The 11,204-nt window shown below is 39.3% G+C and overlaps 2 protein-coding genes across 2 annotated transcripts in view; one reads left to right on the top strand and one right to left on the bottom strand.

Moving 5' to 3' along the window:
* The first annotated feature begins 485 nt into the window (after positions 1-485).
* On the top strand, positions 486-6,637 carry LOC104833009 (retinol dehydrogenase 3-like). The gene is made up of 5 exons (XM_010569487.1): positions 486-510; positions 1,343-1,660; positions 3,856-4,114; positions 5,378-5,541; positions 6,387-6,637. Exons 1-5 carry the CDS (start codon positions 486-488, stop codon positions 6,635-6,637), a joined length of 1,017 nt encoding a protein of 338 aa, XP_010567789.1.
* Positions 6,638-9,789: 3,152 nt separating this feature from the next.
* Positions 9,790-11,204, bottom strand: part of LRP2 (low density lipoprotein receptor-related protein 2) — a 134,076-nt gene continuing 132,661 nt past the window's right edge. Inside the window, exon 79 of the mRNA XM_010569474.1 lies at positions 9,790-10,491. Coding sequence (XP_010567776.1) covers positions 10,330-10,491 — 162 coding nt within the window. The 3' untranslated portion in view covers positions 9,790-10,329. The remainder of the gene's footprint in view (positions 10,492-11,204) is intronic.

Genomic DNA, 11,204 nt, shown 5'->3' with positions numbered 1-11,204 from the left:
AATTTAGAATCCGAATAAATCCAAATCACTCCATGAACTCAGTAGGAACAAGAACACCAGACAGGCTCTAGCAACCAGGCCTAATACATTGGGCTTCCTTTAATATTCATGTCTTAAGGTAGCAAGGATGTTACACAAAAATCAGCTAAATGAATGCTTAACTTCAGACAGCTATGTTAGAGAAGAAAGACCTCTTCCTCTTTGAGTACTTTTAGGATGTAAAAATAATCACAAATTCTTTTTTTTTTTAAACTATCATTTCATTCTTTGAATACAATCACATTTTAAAGGCCAGATGTCTGCACCTCTACACATATGCAGGTAACTAGAGCCTAGGTGCCTGCTTAGCACCTGTAAAAAAGTTTCTTTTTATCAGGATGTCTGGAAATGCTTACCAGCCTTCTCATAAATATTGTCTTTAATGAATTATTTTGGTTTAATGCTTCCACAAAACAAAAACACAAATAGAAAAACACTAATCGGTCATGAAGACTTTAGATGGCAACAACTGTATTCCACATTTATGAAAAAGTTTTGGAATAAGCAAACAGCATCCTCCCCACCAGAGTTAGGAAACCTTGTGTTCCCTCGGTGCTTTTTTTTTTTTTGAGGGCAACATCTCCATGCATTTCCCCATTTCTTTACACAAACACGCCTCCTGTATAATGTATTCTGCTGTGCTGTGTATCAGTGCTAAACAGGCAATGAGGAAGGAGACAGAAGACTCAGGCACTGCCCCAAAGTCTACCTTGTCTAAGGGCACTCACCATCACAGAACACGAGTCACATACCAGATTAGTCATCAGACCCACCACTACAGTTTAGGCTTTTCTGGTTGTTCTTGGGGTCACTCTGCTTCTGTGCTGCAGATTAGAAGAGCAGCCTGGGTGGCATCATACAGGTGGTCAAAGAGAGTCATCCTTCTTCCCAGAGGAATTCTTCTCTCCGGTATTAGCACAAATAATCACCAACGCCCACAAAAAAACCCCAGACACTACTGTGAGAACTGATGCAGTCATTCCTTTCAGCCTGAAACATCCTGAAAGGACAGGGCTGACTAGAAAGATTGGACAGCAAAGCTTGAAAACAGAGGAAATCTCTTGAAAAGGAAGATAGGGAAGGTTTTGTCAAGGCACGTATTATTCATGGATCGCGATCGCATTGTGCCAAAGCTTCTACCCCTGCTCTCCCCTAACTTACAGTGAGCTGGAAGGGCTGCAACGAGAAGAAACAAAGCCCCTTACGGGAATTGTGTCTGAGGAAGTTGGGGGATTGGCTGAGCACATTTGCTTCATTGCATTTCTAGATCATTAACTTATTTGCTTGTAGGTCTCACTTTCAGACTCACTGCACGTAGCAATTTTGGCTTCCATACTTTGTCTTGTCATTTACTGGCTCATCAGAGACAGTCAAAGAGTGAGAAACCTGAGTGGAAAGCATGTCTTCATAACAAGCTGTGACACTGGACTTGGAAAGTCACTGGCTAAATGGCTTGACAAAAGGGGATTTTGTGTCATTGCTGCATGTGCCACAGAAAAAGGAAGAATAGAGCTACAGTCCTGCTCCTCACTCTCACTGAAGACAGTGAACCTGAACTTAGCTGACTCCAACAGCATTGCCAGGGCTGTGGTGTTTGTGACCGAAGAGACAGCTGGCAAGGGTAAGTGGCAAGGTAATTTCCCAGAAAAATGATTCAATACAACCAAATCTGGTCTAGCTAAAAGTTCTGGTGCCTCTCCACTCTCCAAAGAGGCATTTTTCATCTTACTGATGAAACGCATTCAGTCCTCAGTTCTGTCATTTCCCAGTTCGAAGAGATTCTCTCCAGCAACACTTTTGGACTTCCCCTCGCTTTTACCAACAGGGTGCCTAAAAATCCAATTGCTCTGTCTTTTAAAACCAGATCATTCCCAGGTGTGTTTTTCAGACTCTTTTTGGTGCAGGTGAAGAATCTCAGTCAGGGGAAGGTGCTAACTGGTACCAGAAGGAACTTTATTGACAATAAAACCAGTCCACCCAATTAAAAACAGCTGCTGCAGGGCTCCTTCAGCCCTCCTGTAGTAAGCAGAAGAGTGTTTTTGCATGGCTGAGTAAGCCCCATTTTTGCATTGTACACAACAACAACTGCACTGACTGCCAACAGTTAAACACTTGCCCTTTCAGCCAGTTTTCTTAGAGTTGTTACGTAGGTAGCTCCCACTACTGCTATCATACACCACTGAGCACTTGTCTAAAAGAGGAAGAGTTTGTCCTTGGTGTCATGGTTTAACCCCAGGCAGCAACTAAGCACCACACAGCCGCTTGCTCACCCCCCACCCAGTGGGATGGGGGAGAGAATCGGAAAAAAAGGTAAAACTCGTGGGCTGAGATAAAGACAGTTTAATAGGACAAAAAAAGAAAGGGAAAATAACAATAATGATAAAAGAATATTCAAACCAAGTGATGCACAATGCAATTGCTCACCACCCGCTGACTGATGCCCAGCCAGTCCCCCAGCAGTGGGCCGCCAACCCCCAGCCAACTCCTTCCCATTTTATTGTTCAGCATGACATCATGTGGTACAGAATATTCTTTTGGCCAGTTTGGCTCAGCAGTCCTGGCTGTGTCCCCTCTCAACTTCTTGTGCTCCCCCAGCCTTCTCGCTGGCAGGCCAGTATGAGAAGCTGAAAAGTCATTCACTTAGTGTAGGCACTGCTCAGCAACAACTAAAACGTCAGTGGGTTATCAACATTATTCTCATCCAAAATCTAAAACACAGCACTATACCAGCTACTAAGGAAGAAAATTAATTCTATCCAGCCGACACCAGGACACTTGGATACCTACGAGTGGAGTTAAAAAACAAGACTTAAGTGTTGATTTTGGCAAAGGGTGGTAAAAAGATCTGCGTGGTAAATTTATTCAACTGTGACAATACATGTTTCTTTCTCAGCACCGTTCGCTCAGACTAGACATTGTTAAGGGCCACCAAAGGGGATTGCAGCACTGCAACTACCAGCCATAACACGCAGTTATACCAAATATTCAGTAGGCTTGTTAATTAATTAACTAGCTAAAACAGCAAAACACATACCTTCTACCAGTAGGACTTTCTCCTCAAAGCTTATAAAACACTGTTGGCCTCATCATGAGCATTCCAGACCATTCTTGAATGCAGTGATTGAGGGCAAGGACAACATAATTATTAGCACTTACCTCCTCTGGCAGGCCCCTGCTTCCAGCTTGTGGAAAGCCACACGTTCTTGGTCAGTGTAACCACTGCTGTCACCTCAGTCTGAGAAACTCTTTACAGAGGCTGAGTACTGGACTTTCGGCCTCTCCCTTCAGGTGCAGGCTGTCCTCAGCAAACTCTTGGAAGTGTCACTATTTATCTAAAGTTCCTCAAGTAATTTACAAGGTAGTAAAGCAGCATTATCAATACAGAGGGTTAAGCTAATATTTTCAGAAGCATTGACTAATACTGCATGTCTGGTTCAGAACTTTAGACCCCAACCCAGAAAAGTCAGTCTCTCCACTTTTATGTAGACTATTTGATTTTCACAAGAATGTAAGTGTGTATTAGGAGCCCACATACTTGAGCAGTTCTGGATAATAAAGCCCGGTATGGTGGCCTATATCTCCAACCAAAATAGTTTTCCTTTAATACTTTACCCATGCTCTTTTAGAGTCATTGCCTAAGGCCTTCAGCAAATTTTGCCAGGTGTACAGAGTAGATCATACAAGCAAACCCCAGACAACTGAACTCCTGTCACTGAAGTTTTTGCAGACTGTGTGCTTAGTTCCCAATGCTACATATGAAACTCTAGGGTAAGATATTACCACATACTGAAATAAATGGGTTTGTAATCCTCTTAGGGCTTTTTGGCTTGGTGAGCAACACTGAAGAAACAGCACCTATAGCACCCACTGACTGGCTGAGGATTGAAGACTTCCACTCAGTGCTGGATGTTAGTCTGCTGGGATTGATTGAAATCACACTCAAGCTTCTGCCACTTCTGAAAAAAGCTAAGGGAAGAGTAGTCAATCTAATTAACACCAAAGGCCTCACGGCTTTTGTAGGGGGTGGCTACACACTGTCCAAATGGGGCATGGAAGCTTTCTCTGACACTTTACGGTGAGTAGCTAGAAATACATGCATGGATCCAAGAACAAATTCCAGATGTGCTGAGGAAGGGTGACTCTATGTTCGCCCCTCTTGTTTTCTCTCTGGAAATCTTGCCTAAAGGGGGAAAGGAAAATAAGAGGATGTTGGTCACTTGTTTGGGATTTCAATCTTCTGTACTATGAACAGACTCACCAGGAAACTGCAGTGGGAAAAATTTTCATATCCTGGACAAATGGCTAGCATGCAGCTTTTGGGCATGTGAATCCACTGCATACACAAAATGTAAATCAACAGTATAACCTGGTCAGACACCCAGGGTTTCCTGGGCAAGTTGTACTCAGTTGTACTTGCCTATTTACAACCCATTTTATTTTGCTCTAATACTCCACAACAATCTGAGCTAGGCAATTCCAGGCAGCAACCACATTACCGAAGGTACTCATAACTTCAGAAAATTAAGCTGCACAACCTTCACTGAAGCCAGTTGTGTTGTACTGCCTTGAGAAGGCTAAGGCCTAGCCCGGCGAGTCAGGTCTTCACAAGGACTAGGAAAGTTGGTTCCAAACCATTATGAATGCTCATATAAAGAAATTATATGCCCCAAGGAAATATAATGGCTATTGTATACATGGTCCATTCCTTTGCACACTTTGGAATGTAGTTGCCTGGGTCTCTTGAGCTGCTCAGCAAAACAAAGAGGCCATTTTCATCCCAAAGGAGTTGCACTGCAACTCAAAATTACATAGAGGGAACCAGGCTACCAGAAAACACACTAACCTTTAATCTCTTCACCATCACCATTTAACCATACAATGGAGAATAAAGTTCTAATCCAATTGAAAGGATTAGAATTAGCTAACTCTTGAATTAGCTCACTTCTACTTTTTCCCAGGCACTTTAATAATCTGTTCCTGCTGAAACAATGCAACACAGCATTTGAAATAGTCAAAAGTTTTAATCTGATAATACATGGCTAAGATGCAGCTGGCTGCTGCATCCTTTGCATCAGTCCAACATAAACCACACAGAAAGCTGTGAATCTAACTGACACTACTTTTTTTCCTTCAGAGTTAATTGCCTGCTGTGCTTTTACAGGACAGGTACATTGCTATGAAGCTAATTTGAACATCTCAAAATCATTCTGACATTTGAAGATAAGAATCAAAGTCTTAAATATTCATTTATGTGACAGACTTTCAACTTACTTATATTTAATGGTTATGCCATTATTGGGTGGTCAAGGATGGTGATTTTTTTTTTTTTTTCTTTTAGGATAGAGATGCAGCATTTTGGAGTGAAAGTAAGCATTGTTGAGCATGGTTTCTTTAAGGCAGGAGTAGTTAATTCAGATGTCATCGAGAAATACCTCTTAAGACTTTGGAACAGACTGACTCCTGAGATCAGGGACTCCTACGGAGAAAAATACTTTGTTGAATGTAAGTAGAAAAGGGACTGTATGAAAGCTCAGCAGGATATTATCAACATATATAAATACCTGAAGCGAGGTTGTAAAGACAACAGAGCCCGGCTTTTTTCAGTGGTGCCCAGGGACAGGACCTGAGGCAATGGGCACACAGTGAAACACAGGATGTTCCTGCTGAACATCAGGAAACACATTTTTACTGTAAGGGTGACTAAGCACTGGCACAGGTTGCCCAGGGAGGTTGTGGAGTCTCCATCCTTGGAGATATTGAAAAGCCATCTGGACATGGTCCTGGGCAACCTGGTGTAGGTGACCCATCTTGAGCAGGGGGGGTTGGACCAGAGGTCCCTTCCAACCTCAACCAATCTGTGATTCCGTGAACGTTTGCTGGGCTTCATTAACATTTGTTAAGAATCCATGGCTGACTGGTCTGGACTACGTGTATCTTAGATGAGGCCTGTGCTATTAGTTCCCATATAAGATCAGTGAGATGTGATGTCATGCTACCATCCTTAGTCCCTCTATACTTAGAGGCAGAATGCCCAGGGGGAATGAATTGCTATGACCATATGCTAAGTTTATGGCTTACTGATATCTGAAAAGTTGTGTTGTGTCACACTGCACTTACTGTAGGGAATATCTCGCTCACAATATGGGCCAGGGAGGTTTCTGTTTACCAGGCTTTTGCGTGTTCCGCAGCCTTTCTGGTCTCTGCTTTGCTGTAGCTATACTGCTCTCAGTACTTGAGCCAGTAGTTTAAAGCAAGCCTGAAGCTGTGGCCAAACCTTTGAATATAAAGAATACTCTTGCAGAGCATGTTGCATATAAATGCTTTCAGGCTTATTTTCTTCTTTGCAGATATAAAAGCTCAAAGATCATCAGTGAAAAGACGGTGTGACTCTGATATTTCTAAGGTCATAAAATGCATGGAACATGCCCTGATAGCAAAGTACCCAGGGACACGATACGGAGCTGGATGGGATGCAAAGTTCTTTTGGCTATTTCTCTCCTATGCCCCAAGCTGTTTATCTGACATGCTGCTGCGTATGATGTTTCCAGCTCCAGCAGCTAGTGGAAGATCAGTTCCTGGAGTTCTAATTAACATTTAGTATTAAACCAGTATCAGCTCTGCAGAAATAAATATTAATCCTGTCAAAACCAGACGTCCTCTTCTTTACCAGTTACTAGACTACTAAACTCCTTTCAGAAGACACTTTCTCTACCCCCCACCCCTCTTTACCTGGAATTTCTGAGTTTGCAGATAGGCTTGTAGTAAATCCAGCATGTTTTTTAAGGTCTTTTTTTTTTATGCTCAGAAATGATACCTCTATAGGATCTGCAGTCATAAGTTATTCAGCTACAAACCTAGTTAATACTACTCACCCAATAAAAAATTTTTAAATAAGAAAAATAAAATCACTAAAAGAATCAGTTTTTCAAGTAGACTTCATCAACATATAGACTGCTAGTGAACTTGAAATAAAACTATGGCCTTTCAGAACCTTACAGAATGGATTTAGTCAGATTTAGACATCTGTTTCATGGGCAGTTTGTTCATGGTCATGTTCAGCAGTTGCTAAACTTCACAAGCTTCTGAACACAAGACACAAAATCAAATAATAAAAAAGCCCAGCTATTGCAACATATTCAAAAAATTACAATTGCAGTATTTGACCACATCTAATCGCCTAACTATTCAACTGTGTAGAGATAAAACACAAGCTATTTTACAGATATGCAATTACAGGGAAAATCAAAACTACATCGCACTCTGTTACTATGCAAACAGAGTATTCAAACTTATATTTTGACTTTCTTCCTAATATTAGTATAGTTTGAGGAAAATATTAAAAATAATATACATTCACATTTCTTTTGTCCTCAGCGTACTTTGCAAGTTAAAAGGATGATTATTTCACTCATTAGATAAAACAGGTCATTAGCATATGCTATGGCAAATTAGCTTGACTGTAGGAAGAGTGTGTTCAGAATGGCAAAATGTTAGTTGAGGTTACTGTGCCTCTTGTACACTAGTTCTATCTGTTAAACTGTTGGCCAGAGGCTGACAAACTGGTGTTCCTAGAGATATTAAAATTGAAGGGGTAAAGGTTTTATTTGCTAAAAAGCTACACTGGTGATTAATCATTAACATGCAATTCAATTAAGCTTGCAAAAATACCATGTGCAGGTCAGAACTCCAAATGTAAGAAAAGGATTTTCATCACTCTCTGCATGAGAGAGGGCGTGTGTGTATGTGTGTGTGTTTGTGCATGCATAAGAAAGGGACAGAATGTAAAAAGTGTTTAGTAACCTTTAAGTCATTGAGGTTTTGTTCTCTGGCAAAGGGCTTCAAAAATACATTTATTTTACCTCATTTTATGATAAATACCTGCAGAGAGATAGTTCTACCTGGCTTAACAGCTGTAAATAGAATGTACATGAAAAAACAATTGTATGATTTATCAGCCCTATAGTGGCGGATTACAGAGAGGTGCTGAAATCTCAAAAAAAACAGCCGCCTTCTTTGAAACAGAATGAGTCCAGAATTCAGAATCCAACCAGGGACTGTCCTCATAAGGGAAAAAGAATACAAGTGAAAAACTAAGTTTGGAATAGAATCTAAAGCTTCTGTTGAACAAAGAACCAAAAATTAAATTTTATATAATCAGAAGGGTACATTGTGGTATTCCACTGAGAGGAAGAAGCCCAGCTGAAGCTTAGGAATCCTTCACCATCAGGTATGTTAAACAATCAAATCTACATACTACCTATCTATACAGTATCCCAGGGATGGTTTTCTTCAACATCTGAAAAGTTAAAATTGTTATGGGGGGGGAAAAAGTATCTCTGATACATGGCTGACATTTTAGCAGTTTTCGCCAAAACTGGTTCCAAATGTTTCTGTTGACAAAGACTATTCACAAAACTGATGCTACTTTTTCCTGTGGTATGCAACCAGAGGGGAGTCTTGTGGAAATGTTAGCCCTGCCTTCTCTCTTTAAAAACCATTGTGAACTCTCTCCTTAAGAACAGCAAATTGCCTTTCAAAGCAATCCTTTCTCATAGCCTTACAGACATGTATGCTGTGTCTCAGATTCTAAGGAATTTTCTACGTTAAAGCACTTAGATATGGAAGTTAATTGAACTAAGATTTTAAATGCTTATGTCCATACTACCTTGATAGTCAGTCTCTTACAATCAATAATAAGAGTTTCCTGTTTCAAGGACCAGTTTATTTAATGTGTGTCATGGGCAGTTTTCACACTTACAGTGATATGATGTCAGTGATGCTATATCAAGAACTTTAGATAGTTGTGTGAAGCAGTAAGCACTATTCTTATTTGACTTCAGATAAAGCACTGTTGTTTTCATCTCAGAGTGCACTGAAGTCTCCACAACTGAAAAAGTACATGAAACCTTGACACAAATTATGGAATAAGGATGTGATAAAATAATACATTTATTAGATTTATTCAGCAGCATCATTTTCCAGTTGTCTTTTCTAATCAAAGTATGTTACAAAGTAATTATAAGCATTCTAATTAGAAATAGTATATATCTTGAGAACTCAGATATAAAACAATCAAATAGCAGAAGTCTCAATGATTATAACTTTAGGAATCTTTAATTTATATGACTAACTAGCCAGGAATGCTGAATAACATGTTCCTGCAGTGGTACTTGGAGTTTCCTCAAATGGTTCATGTTATGGAAACTACCTTGGCTGATTAATAGAAAAGCTAATAAGATGTACAGTCAATTCTGATGGAAGGTTATAGAGATAACCAGGTAACTACAAAGTCTGCATTAGTAGAAATTGTTTCCCTTTCTATTAATGTCCACCTCAGGAAATAAATAGTCAATAAAATTAAATTTTCACATTTAAAAACCTGAATAATTTCTTAAATGAACCAATATCTCTCATATTTTGCTGTTTGAAAATAAGCTGTTATACAAATCTAGCTATGTCATTTAACACTACAAATTACTTCCAGAGACTCCAGCCAAGAACAGAGCTATTCCATCGATGAGCAAGAGAAAATCTCATTAAATTAAGTACTCGTGGCACTAAAATCTAAATATATCAGATCTTTTTAAGAGCACTATTAATGGAATGGTGTTAATTGGAACCTAGAGGAAAAGTATGTGTCTTATGGATTGAGAGGAAATTATTTTATCTCAGGCAGTTAAAATACTATAAGAGCAACATTTTGCACAGGTAACCATTCAGCATAATGATGCTGCATTGACCCTTCCATCTTTTGTTTAACACAAGATAAACAGAGACACCCATTTTTACATACAGTAGTATATAATAGGTGGTAAAGGCGCCCAGAGCACCAGTAGAAGTTTTAAAAGGTGCTGTTATAAATATATACTCTAAAGATCCTGTAAATCAGTAATGTTCCTCTATTTGCCTTGTTTGGTTCTTTTTTAGTTTAAGCATTTATATAATGAATTTATCCCTAAAGATATGACCAATTGCATACAGATTTCTACTAGCAACATCACCGAACAAGATAATCCTTCAAAAATTTACAAATGTACAATATATTTATAACATTACTTTCAGACAGCTTCAGTGCAAAGATATACATATAGTACATCATGATAATTGTTCATAAAAATAGAAATTGGCATTTGTCAAAAAACAAGGCATAGTTTCAACATACCTCTCCAGCCATTGGCTAAGAGATGTATATATTTTTATAAAGCATTTGAATGTGAACCTTACTCTTCTGTTTATAAAAAATATATGTGCAAATGGATGTGTCTAATTTTCCCTAAATCAGTTACCTAGTTATACCACAGAGTCCTCTTTAACAAGATTGGCGGTGTCTTTAAATGTATCCTCTGTTGCTGTATAAGCTAATGGTTGGTCTCTCTTCAGCGTAATCTTGGGAGGCAGTGAAGGAGAAGGGGTAGGGACATTTTCTGTGTCCTGTTGCTGTTCCTTTTCCATCTGAAACAAAAATCCAAGTTTAGATTCTAATGTACAAAACATCCAACTTTAACTTTCAGAAATGTTAAATAAATATCCAAGTATTTTGCTAAAGTCAAGTGTCATGGCATAAGTTATTTCTGCAAATTACCACCTATAACAAAATGAAATGCTAATTTCACCTCAGATGGTACAGCTGAGTAAATACACTACTACAAACTTATTCCACACACTGGGACTTCTATTTTAATGCTTAATGTCAGGACTAGCTTGCTATGTCTATATGTACATACATGAATGTAGATAACATTGGCACTACTACTGTTTGTAAATAGTTACATTCATTAATGTCGGGAAAATGAATCCCTGGCTTCCTGAACATTCTCTCACCTTGTTCAAGCATTAGAAACCTAAACTCTTCATAAAAGGCAGCTAGTTTTAGTCATGTGACCGTAGGACTGAGATTCTTAAGTGACTTAGGCCATCTGGAAATTTTAAACTGTAAGATGAAGAGGGCTGGAATTACTGGCTTAAGTCAGTAGAACTCCAAACCTTCATACCCAAGTCAGGGGAGAATTGCTCCAGCAAACATACCAGCCACTGGCACACCATCTTAAAAGAACTGTCTCATCCAACTGTATGGATGAAAAAAATAGGGCTGGTATAGAAACAGAGCTGCAGTACACAGTGCTATTGAATTTTTGTGCAGTGCTGAAACCAGGACTGAGAGGGCA

This window comes from Haliaeetus leucocephalus, unplaced genomic scaffold (genome assembly GCF_000737465.1).
Source record: "Haliaeetus leucocephalus isolate CR32 unplaced genomic scaffold, Haliaeetus_leucocephalus-4.0 Scaffold1, whole genome shotgun sequence".
NCBI lineage: Eukaryota > Metazoa > Chordata > Aves > Accipitriformes > Accipitridae > Haliaeetus > Haliaeetus leucocephalus.
The sequence above is the reverse complement of the archived record's forward strand: the minus strand, read 5'-3'. Positions and strand labels throughout refer to the sequence as shown.

Coding starts and splice junctions, on each gene's coding strand:
- LOC104833009 (XM_010569487.1), top strand. CDS start 486: ATGAAGACTTTAGATGGCAACAACT. Junction 511..1,342: donor GACTTTAGATGGCAACAACT/GTATTCCACATT, acceptor TCTCACTTTCAG/ACTCACTGCACGTAGCAATT. Junction 1,661..3,855: donor CGAAGAGACAGCTGGCAAGG/GTAAGTGGCAAG, acceptor TAATCCTCTTAG/GGCTTTTTGGCTTGGTGAGC.